This window comes from Aulonocara sp. 'chitande type north' Nkhata Bay, linkage group LG1 (assembly GCF_057382095.1).
Source record: "Aulonocara sp. 'chitande type north' Nkhata Bay isolate Kocher_YH1m ecotype deep benthic linkage group LG1, A_spYH_male_GT1.1, whole genome shotgun sequence".
NCBI lineage: Eukaryota > Metazoa > Chordata > Actinopteri > Cichliformes > Cichlidae > Aulonocara > Aulonocara sp. 'chitande type north' Nkhata Bay.
In genome coordinates this window covers 33,942,178-33,968,787 of record NC_141344.1, presented here as the reverse complement: position 1 = coordinate 33,968,787, position 26,610 = coordinate 33,942,178, and the positions used below count along the sequence as shown (strand labels likewise).

At 39.3% G+C, this 26,610-nt stretch overlaps 1 protein-coding gene across 1 annotated transcript in view; it reads left to right on the top strand.

Annotated features, from left to right (window-relative positions):
- The window catches only part of LOC147339415 (protein kinase C-binding protein NELL1-like), a 307,103-nt gene that overhangs the window by 78,012 nt on the left and 202,481 nt on the right, over positions 1-26,610 (top strand). Inside the window, exon 5 of the mRNA XM_086294400.1 lies at positions 23,556-23,652. Coding sequence (XP_086150526.1) covers positions 23,556-23,652 — 97 coding nt within the window. The remainder of the gene's footprint in view (positions 1-23,555; positions 23,653-26,610) is intronic.

Sequence of the window (26,610 nt, the reverse complement as noted above, 5' to 3'; positions counted from 1 at the left end):
TGCATCTACACCAATGACAGCTGGTGCAAAAACACAAAGACTGTAGACAGCCACTGTTCCCCAGATTTGGAATATTTGACTGTGAAGTGCAGACCCGTCTACATACCTCGCGAGTTTACTGTTGTCATGGTAACGGCCGTGTATGTACCACCCGATGCTAATGCTAACTCGGCCATGGAGGAGCTGCACAAGACAATAAGCAACCAGCAGAACTCCCATCCAAACGCAGTGCACATTATAGCTGGGGACTTCAACCATGCTGATTTAAGGTCAGTATTCCCCAGATTTGAACAGCATATTAAATGTGCAACGAGGGGGAAAAACACATTTGATAAAGCCTACAGCAACATCCAAAAGGGCTACAGAGCCGCCGTGCCTAAAGTCAGCCACAATTGTCCCACTGCCAAAGCATACTAACATTAGCAGCCTCAACGACTACCGACACCTGTTATAATGAAGTGCTTCGAGAAACTGGTCCGACATCACATCATGTCCTGTTTGCCACCCACACTCGACCCGCTCCAGTTTGCATACAGAGCTAACAGATCAACTGAAGATGCCATCGCTACAACGCTCCACACCACCATCTCTCACCTGGAAGTGCAGGGCCGTTACGCCAGGCTGCTCTTTGTTGACTTTAGCTCTGCTTTCAATACGATACTCCCGGACAGACTAATAGTTAAACTGCTGGAAATTGGACTTCCTTCCACCACCTGCCGCTGGATCAGAGACTTCCTCTCAGACCGTGTACAGAGAGTTAGAGTGGGGCCTCATCTTTCCTCAGCCCTCAGCCTCAACACCGGCTCTCCACAAGGCTGTGTACTGAGTCCCCTACTGTACACTCTGTACACACTTGACTGTGTTAGTTTCCAGACAACACAGTCATCAAGTTTGCAGATGATACCACCGTGGTGGGGCTCATCTCAGGGGGAGATGAGACTGCGTACAGAGCTGAAGTTCAGAGGCTGTCAGATTGGTGTGCAGATAACAACCTGGACCTCAATACCACCAAAACAAAAGAACTGGTAGTTGACTTCAGAAGGAGGAAGTCCGAGCTGCATCAACGGGGAGTGCGTGGAAAGGGTCTCCAGTTTCAAGTTTCTGGGTGTGCACATAGACACAGACCTCCAATGGAGCTCTAACACCTCTGCGGTCTTAAAGAAGGCCCAACAGCGTCTCCACTTTCTGAGAATCCTCAGAAAAATGGACCTGAAGAAGGAGCTGCTGACCGTCTTCTACCGCTGCTCCATTGAAAGTGTGCTGACATATTGCATCGGTGTGTGGTTCTCCAGCTGCACCACAGCACACAGAAAGGCACCCCAGAGGGTCATCAACATGGCCCAAAAACTCATTGAAAATCCTCTTCCCTCCCTGAAGGACCTGTACAGCACTCGCTGTCTCAAGAGGGCACGCAGCATCCTACGGGACTGCACACACCCAGGACACCGGGTGTTTAAGTTGCTGCCGTCTGGCAGGAGGTTCAGGCTGCTGAGGTCCCGAACAAATAGACTCAAGGACAGCTTTTACAACAGGGCAATAGCCCTGATCAATGTAAATAGCTGACCTGACTGGATACCTCCCTGGACTTTTTTAGGGGGGAGGTAACAATGTTTAAAACAATAATATTTATATTTATAACAAGGTGCAATAATAACAGTGTGCAATACACATACACTTATTCTTCTTTTTTATACTAAGTTAATATACTGTGTTGTGTTGTTTGTTGCGTTGTGATGTGTCATATCGTGTCGTGTTGTGTTATATGTAGTGCCGACGTAGGACAGTTTTTTCAATTTCATTGTACTACTGTACAATGTATGACTGTGCAATGACAATAAAGAGTTATCTTATCTTATCTATCTTATCATTTCATTTGTGTGTTATGGCTGATTGTTCTTTAGAAAATATGTAGCTTATTCTAAATGACACCCAGATGAACCCATATTTGTCTGAATTTAGTTTGTTAGATTTATCACTTTGGCTCAAATGACTGAAATATAAATTTAGCTCTGAAATTTAGTGTCCAAGCTCTCGTCTGGACTATGATCAGACATAATAAAAAAAAAAAAGCTTAATTCTTGAGGTCTTCTAAAGACCCAACACTGTGTCACTTTAAATGTTTGCTCTGCTCTGATCATCACCTCACAATTATTTGGTGTTGACCTAACAGTGTCTACACTAATAAATCCAGATTAATCCAGGGTTAGAAGTGCTTGACCTCAGTGTTTTTTCTTTCTCCACATGTGTACTGCTGTGAACTCTTTCTGTGGACTCATCCTCATCTTATCTGACAATACTCAGTCTCTGTCAGTAATTATGCTTCTTCTGTGCATTGATTAATGTAGCTTGCCTCAAGGCTTATCAGCTTGGCTCAGCACAGTTTGTTCACATCTTTTTTTCTTTCAATAACAACCTAATAAATGCTCCCAATCTGTTGCATGGAGATTTATTTTACAAGTCTGGCAAAGCTACACTCCTTCTTATTGTCTCTTAAACATTAAGTGAATCTGAACAATTTCACTTGTCTCTTGATTCTTAGATACATCTGTGAACACCAGATAAAAGATAGAGAATAACCTTGAAAGGATCATGAGCCAAAGGAAACGGTTATATATGAAAGATACATGAGAGTGAGACTTGTGTTGTTGTTAAAACTGACAAAAACGAGATACTGGAAAGGGGAAAAAGACAACTTACCTGTATTTTTTGCACCTAACCTAAAGGTACTTTTGGCAGCTACTTTTTTTCATTTGGGGTCATCACATCAAATTAATCCACATATTTGATTTGGCTCAGATTTTATACTATATGAACTTCCGTGTAGGAACTCTTTCATTTATCTGGGTTGGGCCTGGCAGAATACCACCACAATACTTCTGATGTATATCCAAAAAAAGAAATAAAAATATAAAAAAACAGTAATGTTGTGAGTCTTTTGTTGTTCCTTTTTTCCATTCATTTACTTTAACATTCATCAGAGTTGTACACCACACAAAACCTCATCACTACTTAGACGCAAAACTGAATCCTCCAATCACTATGATGTCATTGCCATTCTACTTTTAGTTCATTATCATAACTTACAATGATAGTCTCACTAAAAGTCAAAGTCACAGACATTTAGTCTAAGATGTGCTGTTCTGTCTGTCGGCTGCTTTGTGAACAAAACTTGGTATAGCTTACCTGTCAGGATGAAAAATGAATTTTCTGCAGCATTTTAGGAGCATTTCAGTGAACAGCTCAGACATTTGTAAATAACAACATGTTGCACTCAGATGTGTGGAGGGAAAAGATAGCTGCAATATGTTCCCTTAAACAAAGTCAATGATTTTGGTCAGTTATCTAGTGCCTACATACACTGGTTTTTACTCTAACACAACACTCAAAGCATTTTTTACTAGAAGCCACATTCACCCATTCACACACATAATCATAAAGTTTTTATTATGCACCTTAAACTATTTCTTTCTCTCTTGCTATCACATGCACACTTGAACTCCAGTTGATGGGGTTTGGTTTCTTGGTCAAGGACACCACGACATGCACATGAAAGCGCTGCGCATCAAACTTGCAGCTCTTTTTGATTGGTGGACAACCCCCTCAACTTCTTCAGCCACATTTTTTTTTTGCCTGGTTGCCCTTGCTTCCACCTATCATTTTATTATCAAATGTGTTTTGTGAGATCAGTGTGTTATTTTAGGTATTTGTTTTTCACACACCTTGATTTGTAATACTTGCATTAGTGCCACTGCAGAGTCTAGACAAGGCCAGGTGCAGTAATTGTGATTTCTAATTTCTCCTAATTGAATTATAGGCAGACATCCAGCACATACACCCTTTCTACACACTTGGTAAGCTTTTTGTGTTTGGACCTAATTGCAGTAATGACAATTACACTACCAGGTGGTTGTCCCCTACTTGCAGAAGGTCATGTCGTGCACAGACTGGCTTGTTCTTCCCAGGGGCTCTTTTTCCTCTTTTCAGTATTTTCGTTCTTACTCCTGGATCTGTTTTCTTTTTCTTTTTATTCTTTGACTCTCATAGCCAAGGCTCTGCTGCATGTATGATCTTTAGATGTGAGATGAAAGTCAACCTGGAAACTAACTGGGTTCTATTCCACTGCCGCCTTTAGGGTGGAGCCATATAACATTAAAATGTATGCCTCACAGTGGTTAAAAGGGGTTGATTTGATTGTTTAGGAGTGCCTCATTTGTTTTCTGATCTCAGTTACCACTGCAAACATAAACTCATCATCACTTTGTTGATGTTTTTCAACTTTGTTTTGTTTTTTGTACAGTGAGATAACTGTAATCTGTTTTGTACTTGAACAAGTGCATTACACTCAGGTGTAGTATCTTATGTCAACAACAGCAAAAGCCAGATGCCTTTCATTCTGAGCACTCTAGTATATTATTGTCTTTCAGTGAAAACTATTTTAATTTCTGCGCTCAGGTTTCATATTCTTTGCCGAGGCTGATCCACCCGACAGATGTGTGGTAGCCTCTGTCACCATGTCCAGTATTCTGCTGCTCCAAAAGTGCAACAAACTATCTGTGATTCAGTGCTCATGCCCTGATCAAGTGAAGTATTTTACTTACACCATCAACAGCATGGTTAGTTTTTAGCAATGACTTACACAACACCTCGTAGTGAATAACACAATGTAAAAATACCCAATTTCAGTTCTGGATTCAGTTCTATCACTTGACTTTACATCCAGGTTCAACATATTTCCCCTTCAGCAGCCTAATCTTATTGCAGCATAACCAAGGAATGTTTTAGGGTCACCTAATTAAGCTTTAATATACACTTTAATATACACAGGAACATGAAAAGTTTCATAATAATCTTAAAAGTAGAGCGAGTGTCTGACTCCAGAATCCAACCATCACAGCTCTTGTGCAGTACTATGGTAAAAAAAGACAAAATTGTCCACTGACTGAAGATCCAGATTTGCCATAATGTCCTGAGTCTGACAAAGGTTTAGATGTCCATTCCTATTCTAAATGAGTTGAGTTCTTGAAATTCTCTGCGTATTTAGTCTCCTAGTGGCGCTTTATACTTTAATCCTTAAACATAGCAATCTTCTCTCCACAAGCTAAACAGATGGCTTTACCTCTAGCTACCTCTAACTACTTAGAAACTCATGTTTTGCTAAAAACTCTAAATTGCATCAATGTTTCTTTTTCAATGTAAGCTGACATCTGTTTGTTTGATGTTAGCAAGCAAAGGGCTGTTCTAAGGTGAAACTGTATTTGCTTGCACACATTTGCAAAATGTAAATTGTAAAAAAAGAAAAAAAAGAAAAAAAGATCACCTTCAAAATAAAAACATTAAAGTTTATTTTGATTTCCAAAAAAACTGCAAACTACAGTAAGCCATTCTCTGATGATGATATTTGATGGCCAAAATGGAATAAAGTGCATGATTTGTATTTAATTATATTTGAATCTTAATTTCCTGTTGACCTCACATGGGATGGTCAGGGATGGCAAACTGACCGGATGTGGCCTGGGGCAGTGCAATGCGCTGGTCTGTCTTAATACAAGGTTAGTAGCTTTATCCTGAGCTCATAATTGCATTTAAGTCTTCATTAGTGGGTTTTGTTCTTTGGTTGTCATGGAAACAGGCCTGGGCAAAACTTGCTTCCTGTTATTTGGTCATGCTTTTGCCATAATTAGTGCACAGCAATATTCTCAGAGGAAAACCCCTCCAGCAAAGATGATACTTTCATAAACACAAAGTATAATATATGTGTTTATAACATAATTCCTGTATTACAAAAGAACCAAAGAAAGCATTTTTAAAATGGTCCATTTGTCTAGTTTTGATGGTCTTTCTGTCAGAACAAGAACAACATCATAAGTTGTCTATATGCAACTTACAATGCTATTTACACAAATGCAGATTAATTTCTATTTCTTGTTGTATTGGTACAGCATCATTGGAAAAAAAGACACATACTAAAGTAAAGATCTGAGACACCAATGACATGGAAAAAAATAGACAGCTCAGTTGAGTTCTTCTTTGCGGATGAGAGTGAAAATATTTTCTTTCTTTTTTTGGCTGCAATATGCAGTGCATACTTTTGTCAGATCTGAGTTGTGTTCACAGTGTAGATGGTACATGTAGTTTTGTCACACTGTTTTAGTTGTGAATCCCTGTTAAGGAGATGCACACAACAAAATGAAACACAGCAAAGGAAAATTAAAAAATGTAAAAAGATATTCTGTGCCTGGAACACCTCACCTCCTGGGTGAGGTGTCCCGGGCATGTCCCTCCGGGAAGAGGCCCTAGGGCAGACCCAGGACTCCCTAAAGAGATTATATCTCTCGGCTGGCCTGGGAACGCCTTGGTGTCCCCATGGACAAGCTGGAGGAGGTGGCCGGGGAGAGGGAGGTCTGGCCCCATGACCTGGCCCTGGATAAGCGGAAGAGGATGGATGGATGGACACATTCTTATTTTTGTACATGACTTTTATCACTCCTAAAAAATTGCAGAGTCACATCTCTACTACAAAACTGAAAGTAAGTGCACTTACAGTGTGGCTTATAATCCAGTGCAAATCAGAAATAATATATAATTAAAGTTAATGTGATATATAGAAGTCAGAAGTTTGGACACAACTATGGTCAAAGATGAAATATGGCCTCACTATCTAAACTGTATGTTACATTTTGGTAGTTTAGCTATTTTACAGTCAAAAATTAATGCTTTGGGTTTTTTTGTCTCTGTGTTTTTGTATCTGAGGCTACAGATCATTTTACATTTAAACTGTTATGTAAAGGGGTGCATCATTATGTGTGCTTACTTTTTGTACTCTCTCTTCTAGAGGTTTTTGTTGTAGAGTGTGTGGGTGTCACAGCAACAGACTTTGAACACTCATCACTGAAAAACTTTACTTACGGATAAGCTGAACAACTGAATAACAATTGGACCTGATTTAGAATTTTTCAAGTTCACTGTGGAGTGAGTATATATATACTATACTATACTCAGGTAGTATGAATTCTGACAGGATTATTTATTCCCTTGTAATATAAGGTCAAGGATTTGAATACATAGATTTATTGATACTGCTCCATTAGCTGCAGTGAGTGGTTGAATGATTTCATTGACTGTTAGGGAGCACAGCTTTATTTAGCTGGGGAATGAGGCAACTGCCTGATACTGCATAAAATATAAATATCTTAAGTGAAGTATTACAAAAACTGCTCTGGATTCAACTATACTGTAATGACAACACCAGAGACAATGATGTGAGACTGTAGAGGGCATAGAGTAGATTCAAAGATCTGTGAGATGATTCAACAATTTTTGGTGATCCCTTTACTTTAGCACTAACATCAGGCTGTTTTGTTTTTTCTTCTTAAATGGAAACTGTTTTTAACTGTTTGATGTGTTTAAATGTATTTATCATATGCAATAAATATGGAAGCTGTGCTACAGCAATATTAAAGCCAGGAGGTTTAAGTTTCATGACAACTATCTGATGTTTTTCCTGTGTTTGTATGGTTGATCTTGGGATGCTCTGGTATCTATCCTCAGTCCAGAGACCTGGGAATTATGTATGTTTTATCTATAGACTTCCTATAGGTTTTCCCTGATGATACTTCCTACTTTTCTTTAGTGTGCCACTAACTTTCTCCCCATGAATCTGTTCATTAGCAGGTCTTACTGTTAGGTAAATACAATGATTAGACATCAACAAAACCAAAATACTGTACACCCTTACTATGTCCATAGGAATAAAGAGGGTCAATAGCAGCCAGGTTCAGTGGATCAAATGCACTAGATTCATTGCTCATCAGCAATGTGATTTGGCAGTTTGCTGCTCTGGAACATTCAGGTGTGTGTTAACACAATGCCAAGAAGGAAAGACATCAGCAATGACAGAGAAGCAATTGTTGATGTTGATCAAATTGGGACGAGTTATAAGTCCATTTACAAACAGTGTCAAGTCCATTTTTCTACAGTGAGAAGGATACAAAAATGAAAGAATTTAAAACGGTTCCCAATCTACCCACAAGTGCATGTTCAGCGTCAGAGCATGCAGTGGTCAGAGATATTGCAAAAAAACAAAAACAAATCCAAGAGCTACATCTTAGGCCCTACAGGCCTTAGAAAAAGACTGAACAAATTTGGCTTGTTTGGAAGAGTTGCCTGAAGAAAGCCTCTTCTCTTTAAAAAAAGAACATGGAAGCAAGGCTTAGGTTTGCAAAACTGCATCTGAGTAGCTTCTGAAACAATTTCCTTTGGACAGACAAGATTAAAGTGCCAACCGTGGCGACCGTGGCTCAGGGGGTTGGGGATCGCATCTGTGACCGGAAGGTCACAGGTTCGATCCCTGGGCCCTCTGTCCTGGTCATTGTGTCCCTGGGCAAGACACTTTACCCTACTTGCCTACTGGTGTTGGCCAGAGGGGCTGATGGCGCGATATGGCAGCCTCGCTTCTGTCAGTCTGCCCCAGGGCAGCTGTGGCTACAACTGTAGCTTGCCTCCACCAGTGTATGAATGTGAGAGTGAATGAATAGTGGTATTGTAAAGCGCTTTGGGTGCCTTGAAAAGTGCTATATAAATACAATCCATTATTATTATTATTAAAGGGCCATAATGTACAGCACCACGTTTGGTGACACCCAAATACAGCATATCTGCACAAACACTGTCAAGCATGGTAGTGGTGGGGTAGTTATTTGAGATTCTTTGGTTTGGGATTACTTTAAAACCACAAGAACAGTCATGACCGGCCCAATCAAAATTCAGGCCTGAGACCACAAGCCTCAATGAACTAAAACAATGCTGTAAGTAAGAGTCGGCTAAAATTCCTCCACAGCATTGCCAGAGACCAATAAAGTCATGCAGAAAATGATTACATGAACTTATTGCTGTGGTAGCTCTACAAACTGTGGAAACATGGGGTGTATTTCACACACATAAACTGTCATAATATGGCTTAGTTTTTGTTAAATAGTCCTGTGGTATAATGTGTCTTGTGTTGATGTTATGTGAGGTGGTATTTAAATAATTTTAGAGCATGGTAAGGGCCAGATTAATTTATTTTACCTCCTGATATGTAAAACCTTTGAATTGAAAGGTATACTTTGTTATTCAGTGTAGTACAGTTGCACAGCACGAGATGAAAATTTGGCTCCTTTGTTCCAAATAGCAACAAATTTGTAATGTCTAACTGGGCCAGCTGTGAGCTGATAAAGACTGCATGTTACATCAGCTTCCCAAGGTTCTCCCTACATACAGTGGTTGGGATTATTAGCACACGGTTGATTGTGTCTTTGAGCAATCGTATTTCTTTTTGAAATTCCCTGCTGTACAATTATCATAGAAGCCAATGGATAGTGGGTCAAGACAGACTTAGAGGAGCAGATGCATGAACAGCATGTGGGAACATGGCAATGGAAAAGCATTTACAGTATGTGGCCTGAATTAACCAGAGGCTAAGTGAAAAGTTGCTTTAAAAAAATGTTTTTTCTGGCCCAAAGTTTATTGCCAGTTGCGTCATGCTTCTTTTTCTCTGTCTGACTTGTGATGGTTGTGTTGAGTGATGTTCTAATTATGCTTTCAAAACAGCTGAATTCAGGGCTGATTGCTAGTTGCAACACAGAGTCTGATTAACTGTCGGAAAATTCGTACAAAATAGAAGATTATGCAAATAATATAAAACTGACTTTCTAACCTGCCTGACACATGGGAAGGTCAGATAGAGCTTGCATGGAAGAAATGCTGCAATGTTTAGTTCTCTAATTGATTTGTTTGTAAACACATAATATCATTTTGATCAGAACAATTGCTCATATAATTTACAGGCAAATTACCAAAAATTCTCTGATTGTAGCATCCCAAATGGAACCACAGATTGAAGCTTTTTCTCTGTTTTGTGTCACATTACAGAAAACATCCAATTTGTAAAGTTGCCTGTTGGTTTAGCAATTTAGAGATGACAAATTAAGAACTTAGAATTTGGACTTGCTTCCTGGTTTATATTTAAATAATCGGGATAAATATTTGATTTGGAAATGTGTTGTGATGTGCTCTTTCTTCTCCTTTGAGTGGAACTATGTTCTCCTTTTTTGTTTCCTTGTTTATCTTATTTATCTTTCCATTGTAGTGAAGTTACAGCTTCTCCAGTGCTTCAAATATGTGCAGTGGGTCTGAGAAGTACACTGTTCCTTACAATCGAGAGGAGGAAAACCTTTAATACTTTTTTGCTTTTCTGAAGCCATCGTGATCTACTTCACATCTATACAGTTTCAAAATAAAATATATATTGGCCATCTCACTACACACTTAGCTAATGAAGGAAGACGGACACTTGGAGCTCTCCCCCTTAAAGATCTCATAATAATATGATATTTTTTTTGTCCAGCAGCCAGACAATGACACTCTGCTTTGCTCATTAAAGAAGCCAGTGAGCTGGAAGGGTTTTTTTTCTTACCTGTTAAGCAGTTCATCTGCCCAGCCAAAACTATCATTAGGATAAGGGCGGGAAAAAAATCCGTTAGAGTGGAATGGGACATTAGGTTAATGACAGAGGTGCAAGGAAGCGAAGTTCTTATGAAAATATGGTTTTGTTTCCTTTTGTATTTCCCAAATATTGCAGTGTGATGTTTCTATATAAATTATACAGGTTTTAAATAGAGATGGACCGATCCGATATTACGTATCGGTATCGGTCCGATACTGACCTAAATTACTGGACCGGATATCGGAGAAAAATAAAAAATGTAATCCGATCCATTAAATATCACGAAAGCACCTCACAAAACTTGCAACACGCCGTAACTCACCTCAGAACGTTAGCACGTCGGAGCAGTATGCATCACGTGATAGAGCGGCTGTGGCATGCGGGACCTGTCGGTGCTCTGGATAGCATGTGGAGCTTCGCTAGCAACCCGGCATTTCATCTCCGACAAAGTTATCCCCGAGAGAAGTAAAGCAAGTGTGTAAGTCCATCTCTGAATGTTTGTAAAGCATTCCTGCGTTAAGCTTAACAAGCGATATATGGAGCGACTGCCTCTTCTTGCTGCTACTTCAATCATGAAACTGCTTAATGATCAGCTGATCGGCTTTTCTGTCGCGAGTCCGTGTCTCTAGTTTGCTTTTGGCCCACTTTGCACCAGAAAGAGGAAACCAGCGGCTGAACAACAGCAGCACGTTTAAGCTTGATCAGCTGTTGTTAGAATGTATTTAATATTACTTTCTACTCGAGGATCTTTTTCTACGTAGCTGACGCTGGTAACTGTGCAGGGGCGGATCTAGCAAAGTTTAGCCAGGGGGGCCGATAGGGCATTAACAGGGAAAAGGGGGCACAAAGACATACTTTTCTTTCTTATTCTCATTTCAAATGTCTAGCTTTTAATAAATAATTATCTGACACCCAAAGTTTTAATTTGATGCAAAATGAATAGAAGTCCATTACTGTATATAGTAACTATTAAGTCTAATATATATACCCTAGTAAGCTATAGTACTTTTTCCTTTGGGAAGGTACCATCTGTGCAGTCCGCAATTTTGTTGAAGAAAGATGTTGAATCTATTTAATATTTCTTGAAAAATAATTGATTTCTGTGCATTTTTTTTTCACACTGCATCAAATTAAGGTTGATTACGTCGATTAAGCATCATGAGGTGGAGCGTGAGGGGTGGTTCCCTATTTTCTATTTATTTATTTTTGTTGTTGCTGGGAGTTGGAACCCTATTAGTTAGGTTGCTTAATATTTATGCTAAGTACTCTTTAAAATACCAGAATAGGGAGGATGGTGTAGGTTTAAGTTTATTAGATTGATCAGTATTGCTGAACTATGGAAAAATTTTTTTTTTGCATACAGGTATAACAGAATAGCTTTAGTGTAGTTGTTGTTTTAAACTTGAGTATGAACTTATACAAAATGCAGCAAGATATTTAAAAAAAACAGTTTTGTTGATTAAAAAACACTATATCGGATTCATATCGGTATCGGCAGATATCCAAATTTATGATATCGGTATCGGTATCGGACATAAAAAAGTGGTATTGTGCCATCTCTAGTTTTAAATGATAGCCAAGCCCTTCTTATATTAAAAGTGAGAAAGAATATAAATGTTACTCCAAATGAGGAATTCAGGTATACCTTTTTAATTTCCTGTGAAGGGCAGTGCCGCTCAGCAGAGCAGCAACCATTCATTACTTTATTACCTGATCACTGACGCCCCAGCTAAGAGGAGGGTACTCTGCCAAGAATAATAATGAGTTAAAATCAGGTTAATAATGCTACATGACGCTGTCTGTAACCTGTAACCTTGGCACTGATGACCTTGTTGTTGGCAAGGTTTCCGCTGGAGACACAACATCTCTGACAGGAAAGCTCTTTTGTTTGACTGCGCTGGTGTATTGTCCCAGCTTCATAGGACACACAGTGAAAGCAGATAGGAAATTATATGTGGCCTTTGGGTCTTTAATCAACAGGGTATTTCCAGCAAAATAAAATGCGTTTAGATCATGGGTGGCTGTTCTTCCAGGGCAGCAGCTCGTACAAACCTCTGAGTAATTACTCCTCCTGCACTTGGCAAGCTAATGAAGGAAATTTTTAAATGTCAATGAAGTGGTGGTGGTGGTTGTAAAGCCTTTTCTTCATTTGATTTTCCGCAGTGTGCTCTCCATGTGAGTCAGGCTACACAGAGCCATCTCTAACATCCGACTGGGATTTACAATCAGTGTTGCAATCCAGCCATTCGAATGACGCAACTGTTAAAAGCGAATTATTTTCCCTCTGGGCGCACTTATCACCTGAGATTAATTTAAGGCGTGAACTGGTAAACTAGCAGTCCTGATGTGAATGCATCTGGTGCTGATCAACTTTTTTGTGGTGCTGCTTGCATCAAAACTATTTCCCTCTGATCTAAATTTTTAATCAGAAAAATCCTTTAATCATATGTGTCGGTGTTGGTACAATTATTTGATCCCCTGCTGAATTTGTAAGTTTGCTCGCTTCCAAAGAAATTAACAGTCTCTGATTTTATTTTAATGAGAGAGACAGAATATCAATGAAAAATCCAGATGAAAAGTTGTAAGGTATTTTTTTGTAGTTGGTAACCAGGTTTGCACACTTGAGCAGGGGAAACCCATTGTTACTAATGTTGGTCCCAACTGCCTTTCTCATGATCATCCTCACCCCCACGAGGCAAGATCACACATGAAGCTCCAGACCAAGGGACATCAGTGGTCATTCTCTTTTCTAATAATCACTCCAGCAGTGGTTACCTTCTCACGAAGCTTCATGCTAATGGTTTTGTAGGCCATTCCAACCTTGGTCAGGTCTACAGTCTTGTCCCTGGCATCCACTGTCAGCTCTTTGGTCCTGCCCTTGGTGGTGGAGAGGTTGGAATGGAAGAACCTGATTCTGTGGATAGGTGTGTTTTATGACTTATTTTCATGGGCACACAGCCAATCTGTGGAAGCCAGAATTCTATTTGGGTTACATAAGTTAAATAAACTGGGAGGAAAGTTTTAAAACTGACTGACATTAAAAGATAATAGTTAGGGTGCATTCACACCTGCTGTGTTGAGTCCGTTTAAATCAAACTCTTGTTTTTTTTTTTCCAAGACCCTTTGGAGTAGGTTGTTTCAGTCTAGTTCCAAATGAATGTTTATGGTGTGAACTTGACCAGACCTCAACCCAAATTAACTGCTAGATGTAATTAGCAAGTTTGAGCTAAAAACGAAAGACAACAAATTGCAACCAATCTGAGTCAGTCTGCACAGATGAGCGCACTCCGCTGGTTGTATTGAGTTTATATAGAGGTTGATGAGCAGCTACATCATTTTACAGCTAAATCTCTGTCCTGCAGCAATTCCATCACTACAGTATTTGTGCAGGAAATGTTGTTTCAAATTGGTTTGGGCTGGAACGTGGATATCAATAGTTCATATGAATTTATTTTTAATGTGAATTTCTGTCTATGTCGACACCTACAGATTTTTTTTGTCAAGTTATCACTATATTATCAACAGATTGCATGCACTGTAGTTCTCAAGTTGACCTCATTCTAGCAAACTGATAGCAGACTGACTCCATCTTACTGTCTTTCATTGCCATCTTGACCAAAGTGGGTTTTAAAACAGCAACTGACAGCAAGTAGTCTCAGACCTGATTCCCATCTCCAAAGCAACCATTTCAAAGGCAACAAAGTAGCAAGTTCACTGTGCACAGTAACAATGTGATGTGCAGGCTAATCTGATATCTACTCTAACAACAAAGAAAGACAGTTCATTGATTAGTAGGAACATGATATTGCTTCTGTTGACATTGTTTTCACTTTAAAGTGAGTCCTGTTTAAAACAATACATTTGAAGCTCAATGCAAAAACATATACTGTATACCCTGTAAAATTACAAACAGCTAATGCCTGCAGTAAAGCAATGCTGTTTTGTATCTTCATCAGGCCCCTGGTATGACCCACTCTTCACTAATGTATTACCCCCTGCGAGTTTACATGTTGACCCTCATATTAATCATTTGTTTTTGCCTAGAACAATATAACATGCCACTTTAATCCTCTGAACATCATTATCTCTTTCCAGCCATCCATTTTCTTAACTGCTTTTCCAATTCAGGGTCGCGGACGGGCCAGAGCCTATCCTTGCTGACATAGGGTGAGAGTACAATCTGGACAGATTGCTAGTTTATCACAGGACTGACACAGCTCACAGGGCTACTACGGATCATTAACTCCTTTTCTTTTTGTAAAGTGTGAGCCAATGTAAACTATGCTAAAAGGAAATCATCAGGACACTGGAAACTTTCTCCTTGTTTCGTTATTTCTTTGCACTCCTGCTTAATATTCGAAGCTGCTGATGCCATATTTTTGTCTGCTTTTATATGATGGATATCTACATGCAGCCATCATGGCCTGTGCAATGAAAAGTGTTGTCACTCAAATATTTTCAGGGACAGATATGAGGCTGTTAGTTCTCCCAGTAGTTTTCTTGTTTGAGGTTCACCGTTGTTTTGTGTCCAGTGTGATGGAGTGTGTCATTACCGCAGCCTTCCTCTGTTGAGCTCAGCAGGGTCCAACACACCTCCTTCAGGCAGGTGGTCAGGCTCAGGCCCCTGGTGGTGAGGACGAGGAAGAGAAGAGGAGCTTTATACTCCAATGAGACCCAGGGGACACGCACACAGCCATACATCCACATCTTACCATCCTCACCATCTTAGTGTCTTTCTTTTTTAAGTATATCTGCAGATACAGTACAGTAGTAGTGCCTTATCAGAAAAGGACACAAGGTTCTATCACCAGATAAGGTCATTGTTGAGGTGAAGTAATTATAGATATCTGACAACGTGGTAGCAGGCACGCGTTTCCTCCGGGAACTGGGTGACAATGCTAGATTAGACTCTATCTTCATATACATACTTGTAGGTAAAACCAGTCATACCCCCCCCCCCCCCCCACACACACACACACACACACACACACACACCAACAGGGAGGTAAAAGAAAAGAATTTGGGTCGTTTTATCCATTAAACATGATACATCTGCCATCTTGTGAGGATATGTTCTAGTTTCATGGTAGCAGTTTCCTTTTTCAGGGAAGATGCTCCAGTCCCTTTCATTTAGTTTTACCCTCTCCACTTCTCCCTTTTTTCTCTTTTTTTTTTGTACACATTAAATAAAAACAAAAATCAGAAACACTGTTAAAAGAATCAACTTTCTTCCCTTAAGGTTTTCTGACTCTTTGTGATTACTTGGCCTGGATTTAAAAGCGAATGGGAATATCGATTCAAATCACATGTCTGCCATCACAGAGCATAATGGCAGCATCTTTCAACCACTGTGGGTGGCAGAGCTCCAGTCTGAGCTGGTAAAGTTCAGTTCATTTTCAGCACTTAAGAGGCATGAGAGAAGCTTACAGATGCCCTTTTAGAAGTAGAGGCTGCAATGACAGCTGCCCAAATTTGCAGCAGTACTTTCACTGAAGTAAAAAAAAAACCTGGGAAACAAGAAAGAAAACCAGCACGTTATTTCACAGCCCGATTCACCATCCTCACACCACCGCGGACCAGTGATGCAGAGGATATGATATATTGGGTGTATCGAAAAGTATTTCAAAATTCTGTAATTCCACAGTTGCCCACTGGTAATGATTAAAACAGTCTATTATCAGAATCAAAATACTTTATTGATCCCTGGGGGAAATAATTTTTTTGTTACAGTGCTCCATTATATTATACATTAACAAGACAGACAATACGCTAACTAAGAATAGTACAATATATACATATACATAAAGTCAATTATTAATAAATAGCTGAAAAAGAAACATGTGTAGTTGTAGCAGTAAACTACTATTAAAAAGAGCAGATTTGTGACTTTCATGGGTGCTGGTAGGTAGCATAACAACACCAGTGGCTGCAGTGACTCCAGATGTGTTTACAAAAGTATGAGATGACTTTCACTATCATATGGACATGTCACATGTGAACATTGGACATTTTGTGTGTAAAAAAACGATTTTTAGCCATGTATTTTAAAATTTACTGTAAGTTTCTATGTCCAATGTTTTTTTAAATAGCCTTTTTAAAGGCAGATGATTGTTTTTGATAGAGCTAGTATTTATATTTTCTTTTTGTAGCACTTGAATTTCATATTAATGACATTTAAAAGAAATATTTTTGCATCCTGAGCACCCTGTATTACATGTAGTCAATGTATTGGTCAGTTCGGTTCTCAAACTCTATTAAATACATGAAAAAACAGCACCATAAAAAATTACAAATTAAAGGAAAATATTTTCTGAATATTCCTGAATATTTTGGGGTCATTTAGTTGATCATTTACCTTAACTTAGACTCCTGGTGTGGTTAAAATATTAATAAAAAATGCAGAATAATGTTTGACTGTGTGTAGATGCCAATTCAATGAAATTTCCCCCCAAAATTGCACATGTCAAACTAATCCAGACATTTAGCCTGTAGTCCACAAACATAAAAAACAAATATATGTTGTTATATTTTTAAATATTAAAAAAAAGATAGTAGGGTGTACTCTGGACATAAAAGTTTGAGAAACTGAAAGAAAGGTGGACAGGTAATGGTGTACCGTTTAAAAAAATCTTTACACTTTAAAAAAAAGTACACAGAATTAAAAATAAAATGCCAGAAATATCAAACTGACAGTACACAGGCAGAGAAGCGTAGTATTTATGTCGAAACAAACAACCAAACACCTTCACTTAGGTTGGTACCTAAATGAATGAAAGCACCACGCATGAAAGAATTTTACTTCCATTATTTTTGTGTCTTTATAGGAGTATCTCACATGTCCATGTGTCTGCATGAATAAATTACAGCTGCTGTGCTGTCAGATCAGTGCAATTCCTCAGCATGACCAGAATTTGTCATTGTGTGGAAGGCAATATAGCAGCTTCATGACCTGTGTGTATGTTTTTGGTGTGTGTGCATACTTTTTTAATGCTTCCTATGTTGGTTGACAGCAGTTCTGCTACAACAAACCAGATGAGATTCAAGCATCTGTTTTTTCAGACATAACCTCTAGAAGAGGAGAAGTGGGTGAGCGTGACAGTGGGCAGTTGAGTGGCAGATTACTTCAAATTACAGGAAAATTATTTACAAGTATATGTGTATGTATTGTTTCCCAAATTGGAAAATTTTTAAATTTTGAAAAGCTATTTCCTACAGAGGTTTTTCAAAGTAATGCCTCCAAAGGGACAGACATGCAAATGTTCCACTTTCTCACTTTATGTGTATGTATAGTAGAGACAATGATATGCTGTGTGAGACAGTCAATACAGCTTAGCACCTAGAATCACTGCTGTCACAGAGGTGCTACTGAGAGATGAAGTCACATAATCATTCCCTTGTGATGCCAGGCTCTCTGTTCTGAAGCATCCTAAGCACTGTATATAAAGGAGGAACACAACAGTTTTTTCTACCTATAGCTAAGGGAAATGACTTATGTGAACTGTAATGCAAATTTTAGGGGGTTCAGCTACAGTTATTGTAATTTTACACACAGGTACAAGCATATCTATGGAACATACAGTACACTGGCATGAAGAAAAGTGCTGATCGCAGAACTCTTCTTGCACAGAACAGTAGAAATCCACATGTAAATGAGCTGGAATTCATATCCAATCAGAATAAATGGACTGTAACTGAGAATCATCCCAATTATTATGAGCACATTACAGTTAGTAGGGCATAATTTGTATTCACAAAGAAAGGGTTGTCTCGTGTTAATTCTTGTACATTTTGCTCATAATACATCCCCTTTTCCCTGTCCACATAGACTGTGATGTGGATTGTTTAATACACCTGTAGTCTAGCATGATAGCACGATGAAAGTGTAGGCTTGGCTTACACAGAACATTGCACATTATAGACAATTCGTTCTGAGCAGCAGCATACAGAAAGTGTCTCAAGGACTTCTTAGATTGGGTGTAGACTGTAATGTTGGTCATCATTTGTGTATATTGTATATACTGAATATATTTGGTTGTGATTCCAAAACAGTCGTTTGTTGGAATGTGAAAGGGTGTCACAGCATGCCCACTGAAACAGTTTTATGAACAAAGACTCAACAAAGTCTTACAGTGCCTAAATTTATAAAGATTCTCCTGGTGTGACTGGTGCTACAAACACCATCTACAACCATCAGGAATGCAGCTTGATCAAAAGATTCTGGCTCTATTCTTTGAAAAAAAAAAATCGGGTAAAAAATACAACATGAAATGGTTGAGATTCCAACAAAAGTGAAAATCTATTCGCACCAGCAGTAGACTCATTTATGGGTACAATTGGAAGTGCAAAACAAACATGTAGATATATGATCACCTAGAAAACACATTTTCAGTCTGAACACGTTTGTTATGAAAGCTGTTTTCTCTTGGTTGTTTTAAAAAGAAAAATCAGGTTTCGTGAGCTCACTGGACTATAATATGATAAGCACCCTGAAACCCAATCTAGGTTACGCATACACACTGGGAACGTTTTGCAGTTTTTTTTTTTCTTTTTTCTTTTTTAGTTGCCTGCAACAGTCACCAGTAATCTGCCACCCGCCTTCAGTGACTTGGCATTTCCCAGCTTGTGCTTTTGGCAGGGGATAAACTGAGAGCTTTGAGAATTATGTCCCATGGTGAGTCAAGTGATTCAAAAGGGACATTAACTCCCAATTTCGGACTTCATCTCTCTGCCAGAAGAAAGACACAAACATGACAGAAAATGTCTCAGGCTCAAATAGTGGAAAATTGAAAGTGGTCTGGAGTTTAGTGTGGTTGGCAGATATTGGCGAAGCAAAAGGGATGGCTGTGATTGAGACTGTTCTTTTGAAGTAAAGCTACGAAGGCTGTCAGACCTAAATAGATTGTCTAAATTTTGAAGAAAGAAAATATCTTTTTTGGATTTTTTTTCTTTTTTCTTTTTTTTTTTTTTTGCTTTATTGAGATTGTGAAGGCAGATAGACGTGGCTTTTTCTTAGCCTTTGAGGCTTAATATTTCTTTATATTTACTTTTATCAGTATTGAATATGAACTTTGGATGCAGTAAACCAGTATTGCTGAAATCCTGACTGCCCAAGATTACATGTACTTTATTCAGTTCAGTCAGTAAATTGTTGAAAATGAGGCGGTCTGGCAGCTTATTGAAATTGACTGTCAACAAAATATGTGCTTTGCGGTACGACGTAGATATATACAGCCATATATACAGCCTGCCATACGGTGCTTCCACACTTCCAGCAGGCCATAAGGTGGTACTTTCCACATTTCAGAATTTTCTCTTCACCTCAGCCACTCCATTACCATGAATGATACCGAGTGATTCCACAGCTGCCTGACTCTTTCTTCTATGTCTATATGTGACTCTTTCTTATTTTAACTCTTGGTGATGTATAGACAGACAATGATAAAGGTTAACTGGAGCTATGTTACATTTTTACTGGTTATGGCTCCAAGTGGTGAGATGGCTCCAATGGAGACCTGTTACGACTCATAGCAGCAACTACAATTAGAAGGGGGTCCTGTTATGGCTGTGGCTTAGGAGGTATAGCAGCTCATCTGCTAATCTTACTGACTGCTCCAGTGTGCAAGTATCCTTGGGCAAGCTATTGGACCCCAAATTGCTTTCTGGTGCATCCAGTGGAGTGTGAATGCTAGATAGAAATGACTTAGATGTAGAGAAAGGGTAAATGGGGAAATGAGGCACTTTGTATAAACTGTATAAAGTGCTCAAGTAAAGTAGAAAAGCACTATGTAAGACCTTTTCCATTTATTGCTAAACTTTGTCTGATTTTCTGGGGGGGGTTTCTCTACCAAAATCTATCTCTGCCCTGCCCTTCGGGCTATCATAGGAAGGAAAAATATATGTCAATGCTTTTGCATTCTTTGGGAAATGTAGCTGGGTAATTATGTCATTGGCATCGGTGAGCCAGAATTTGCACTTGTTTTTTGCTTTCACTTTGCAGTCGCGCGAACTGTGTATTGAGAGCGACAGCACTGATTGGTGAGTGACTATCATTTACGCACCAATTCCTCTGACATCGTCTCATCAATCGATAGCTTACTATGCAAACATGACAAGTGAAATCTCCCGCAGCAAGCTTAAACATGTGAGAGGTTGATCGCGCAGAGAATCGCTGAGCGTTATGTGAGTGCCTGTGTAAAAGCAGCAGGATATATATTTTAGTTCTGCTCAGCCAAATAAGACAGGTCAGGGTGAAGAAGTGACCACAAAACGGAAAAGTTATGACAAATCAGACTATAAGGCAAAAAGAAAGTGCAGCTTTATGGTTTCATGGACAAAAGAATTCTCTGTGGCTGCAATATGACGAGCTAAATAACCAGGGCTGCACATAAGTGGTCCGCAGGTGCGCATTTGCTGTCAAAACAAAAAACGGGCACAAGATAAGAAGTTACAACGCATGTTTGCGTACGTAAGATTTTCTGGAGGAGGACAGACATTTGTTTAGAACTCTTAAAAATGTCGAAGAAGCTCCTTTAAGCAATTACTGTGATGTTCCTCCACCTCCAAAGAAATGTCAGAAGGAGTCCGAACCACAAAAGAAGCGCGTATTCTCGGAAAAGTGGTTGCAGGAGGTGAGCTGGCTTCAAACAAATGATGAACGCACAGAGATGTGGTGCAGAATGTGCCGTGAAAATCCCACTCTAGTGGACAAAACAGTGCCTTTTAACTGGACGCAAACGCGCGTTGCAACTTCTTATCTGGTGCGCGTCTTTTATTTTGACAGCGAATGCGCACATGCGGACCACTTTTGTGCACCCGTGTAAATAACATAATGTTCTGCCGGGTGTGTTGTTGGTTTTCTCTCGATTTCTGAGTCGACAAGCGCCTTTGTTACTGGGACCAGTAATTTTAAGAAAGGCCCCCATTAGAACCCATGAGAAATGCAAGAAATGCATTATTGCTCAGTCTGCAATATCTTTCCCAGAACAAACACCGATTGCAAATAACATACTAAAAATAAACCTGAAAAATCTGTTTAGAACAGCGTACTATGTTGCAAAGAGTGAACTACCACTGGCACAATTTAGCAGTCTTTGCAAACTTCAAAAAGCAAATGGCCTCGATCTTGGTTCCACTTGCCTCTTACCAATGACTTCAGTGGAAATTTCAAATTCAGGATCTGACAAAGACTGATTCATGTCCTACACAGTTCTTACAAGTTCATAGAAATTTCTGTTCAATTAGAACCAAGTATTTGAGTTGATGATTGTAATTTTTATACAATGTTGTAATTAGTGTTTCAACAATTTTTTGATTAATGTTTTGTTTCTGTTACAATATTATACTTTAATGTATAATATTGTAAAGGAAACAAAACATCAATCAAAAAATTGCTCTCTTTTTTATTCGGGCTACTTAAATTTATTTTGGGCTACCAAAAACTGAAGAGTCCCTGCCCGAAGGGCTACCAGGGATTTTGAAATTTTGCGAGCCCTGCACCATGGTAAATATATATAAATATATAGAAACACAGTCACTGCAATTATTCACTGATAAAGTGTTTTGTGCGCTTGACTACAAAACTTTACCCGTTTTCATGAAATCCTGGCGAGAGACGTGCACCATTAATCACACTTTACCCTATGCTAACTAATATATGTCCTGTGACAATCAGCAGCCAGACTGCTAATACACCCGGAAGCACATCACTGTTCTAATTGGCATTGCTGTTCTCCAGTGTTCCTTGTGTGAAACTCCCAGTGTTGATCGCTGCTGAGCTGTTGATAGGAAAAGGTGAGGGAAGACAAAAACAGCAAGGTTGGATTTTGGGAAAAGGCTGGGTTGAGGGGGAAAAAAAGGTATGATCACATAACCTCTACATTCTGTATTGCGGCAACATCTTGCCCTGCAGGTGGGAAATCAAACACTTATGGTAAAAATAGCCTTGAGATACTGCACCACTTTTACCCCAGCATGGAAAAAACAAAATATGTGTTCATGTCACAACATATATTTAACAAAATCAATGAATGCTAATCTACCCACTATGTTAGGTTTTTATTTTATTTTATGTTTTATTTTATTTTTTTCACAAGAAGCTGTCGTAGCCACGATTTGCTAGCATTGTGCTAAACAGAAGTGTTGTTTTGTAATATATGGTCCTAAAAGAAAGCAAAATTGTTACTACTTTCAGTAAACTCTGTGGGCTAACATCCAGGAAAGTTCAAAGGTGCGTCAGTTTGGATACTTAGTAAGTAGTGCTGGTGTACTGCCACTGTTTTCGGTAGGGTAGTGAACAATTATAACTAGGCAGGCCTTTGTCCACATCTAATTTTAAAGTCCTAGTTTTTCCTGTTAGGCAGCTAGCTAGCGTTAGCGTCGCCATCAATGCTGATGTTTGTTGTTTTAAAATTTGATCGATACTCCATTGCCCGCTAAAAAAATTAACTGGAACCATTGCTACATGTAGCCACCCACACTTGTCTATGTGAACTGAAGTATGAAGTCATAACTGCAAGTCTAAGTATGGAAGTATGAGATTTGAGACAGAACACAATAAAGAAATCAGCTTTCTACTCATATTGGCTCCTGTTGTGAGAAAGAGGAAGGAAAAGCTGTCAAATTATTCTCTGACATCCTCAAAGAGGCCCATTGCAGCCCACTGGCATCTGTAAGCCCACCTTACTGGAAGGAATAAATGGTGCCGAATGACACTGAGGATGTTTGCTTTGATAATGCCAAAGCCTGTTTGTGTCTGTGTCAGGAGTCGGGCGGTTAATCCAGCCTACATTCCAGGTCCTGATATCAATGCCGTGTTTGAGAACCGTTGGGCGAGACTTGCTGTCATGCTTGAGGAGAGCAGCCGTTGCTTTACACTGTCTGCTTTCTATGAAAGGAAGGGGGTGTATGGGAAGGAGCAGGGACACATATTCTGTCGGATTTACTTTTCTATTCAGTTGCGTTGGATCAGTACCTCGTTCCAGGCCAGCACAAAAAGAGAAACCTTTCTGTATCTGTGTTGTTATCAAATCATAATTGCTTTTTTCTTCGTCTTTTTTTTCCTGTTTTTTTGCAGAATTTATGAGCGGGTGATAGACCCTCCCCAGATGGAGCTCACCCCAGGCAGTGGAGTGTGGCTTGGCCAGCATAGCCACAGGCATGGTCTGTTTAAGGTAAGACTCCACAGATAATATGCAGACTTTATGCACCTTAGCATGTTTCACATTCAACATTGCCAGGTGTAATTGGGCAGATTTACAGTAGGTTGTGTGGGGGAAGAACGCCCGCTGTAAGATGCAAGAGTAAAGTATGGAGGGCTTACAGAGGAGCTGCAAAAAGCGCAGCTTGAGCTTTTCCTCCCTTGTTTCCAAGCCCATCACAATGATGTCGATTTTTAATCTGTGCTTGTTTTCTCCAGCTTCTGCATGCATTCGCAGCAGGGAGCAGACATGGCAGGGAATCACAAGGACATGCACATTCCCTTGATATTCCTACCTCTACTGCCCACCCGTCATGCAATCAATGGGCCTTTTTTGTCTTTGTAACACTGATTAGCCAATAGGCCCTTTTGTGGTGTGATTTATGTCTCCTCTTCATGCTTTGACACTATCGCTGCTGCACATGAGCACCATTCTTTCTCCGTTGACCTCCTTCATCCCTTCTTGCATCGACACTTCAAGGAACTCCTTCTTTTAGTCAAAGACTCTGGTCTTGAAAGACAGAGCCCCATCAGGCAGTTCCCTACCTGCAGTCAGCTCGGTGCCTTCCATGTGCAGGGAGCACTAAAAAGTGTTTGTCAGCAGCCAAGACAGAGTGTGGAAGAGCGAAAGCTTGTGTGAAGAGACTGAGGGAATGAGGAAGTTCTCCCTTCAGATTGACACAAAGTTAAGATGAGAGATCGTGTCTGACAAGTGCAGTAGCTCATTGTATCAGTGACCTGCTGCTTTGTGCATGATAAAGGTTATTTAGAGCTGCACGTTTCCCCTCCTGTTCACATCATTAGTTGTTACAGGAAAAGTGACGTTCAGATGTCTGAGACCTCCAGATGCTATTCACCTTTTCTTGAAAATGTAGTACTGTTATTTTTTATATTGCAGCTGATAATATTAGATGAACAATTCAAAACCCTGTTTTCTTTTTTGATTGCATGGAATTGACACATTCAACTCATACTGCTACAACTTTTTTTTTGTTCATGTTGTTCCAAAGAGCTTCTTATGAAGTCAAGAATCCTTAGCTTCCTGTGCTGCTCTCTTTGAACACTTCAGTGTAGCCACAATTTCACGCTTAGAAAACCCCTCTCGACTGATGACTCTTCCCCTGAATTCTTTTGCTATCTTTCCCACTATCACAGTGCTACTTAGTATGCAGCGTTTTAGCTGGAAACTTGAGGTGCAGCCATATTTTTAGCAGATGAACAATAGTTTATGTAGTTTTGTACAAGCCGGGCAGGTCAACGGAAGGCAATTCCTGTGAGGGATCCAGCTCAAAAGTGTCCTTTAGTCTGAGAGAATTAACACGGTCATTGCTGCAAATGCGTTTTGCGGTTTTAAAATAATAAAGAGATGCGTTCTTTATTTTACTGTTATTACTTATAGATGTCCAGCTGTATGATTACTTCCAGGCTTACATAGAAATGTAGGAGAATTTGGATCCTGTCTGTGAGACGCACTTGTATATTTTTCGCTGCCTGCATGCATACAGGTCACATGTTGCTCATAAAGCAACCTCTGAAATCGTAACAATGGTTTGTGTTCCAATTAGCATCCAAGGTCCTGCTAAAGGAGGCGAGTTACCTACTTACATTTAAACATTGTCTACTTCTCCTTTTCTTTTTAATTATTGTTCCTTTGATTGTGTTGTTGGAAAAGAAAATGTGGTTAAATATACCAGTTGTAAGCTGTTGTTTTTTTTATTCCCCAGTCTTTAACCCTTTAAAGCCGGTGGGAGCGGGCACGCTCCGTTTTGCGTAACTATTTTTAAATCCCGGTAGCACTACAACCACGTAAGCTAGCGCAATAATTTTTTTTGCATATGAAACCGGAGTTGTACTTACATCTTATGCCTAGGTCACAGTTTCCTTCCACGTATAGCTTTACAAAAACTGCATAAAAAGCACTTGCAGCAACAAAAAAATAATATTCCAGAAACACGCTTTGCCGATCCGATCAGCTGTTTGTAACACTTCCTACGTCCATCAGCGAGAACTATCACATGTCCGCCATGACCTGGCCGAAACCAGAAGTGGCGTCATTTTGCGGAAACGTAGTTTTTTACCATCAGGGCCTCATGAGCCTATACTGGTTTTTTTAAAAGTTATGTTTGACTTTATGACTTTCTGTGTCGTTTCTGGGATGCTTAGGACTGCTGGAAATAGTTTATTTTGATGCATATGCTGTTATTTTGCAAATTTGCATTATAATATTTATTTTTGTTTTTCCTGCAGTATATAAAAAATGGTGTATTTCAAAAATAAAACTATGAAGACACTCAAAATAAAGATACTGTGGTAGGAAACTATTTTGTGCAACTTTTTTGTATTTACATTTTTGAGGGATAAGCCTCTTAAATTTCTCTAACTAGAAATATATGTTAAAAAAAACAAAAATGATTTTCAATTTTTGTGTAGTTTATTGCACTTTTTTTGCAATTTATGTAATTACTATGCACTTAATGCAAACATTTTGTTAAAGATTTGGGCTATAATGGTTGTATTGATGTATAGCAACTTGAAATGCTCCCAAAAATGGCACTACAGCATGTAAAAATATAATATAAGCTCTGGCGGACTTGGTTCTATGGTAGGTCTTAAAGGGTTAATATTTATATAACTGTATTTAAAGCACAGGGACACAGCATGCCTCCAACAATACACCATTGGTACCTCTAAGTCATTAGTTTAATCTGTGCACAAAGAGAATGTAGAAAGTTTGAAAATGTGGCATTGTCCAACTTGTTTGCTATTCTCCTCACACACTCCCTATTGCTCCTTCCTTTAACCTGCTAAAGACGAGAGGATAAACTTAGGTCTCCTCATGTCTAAAGCTGAGAAGGGTTTGTTGGGAAAGGGGAGAGGAAAAAAAATAAATAAAGAGGCGAGGTGAAGGGAAGAGAAAAATAGCCAAGAGCTA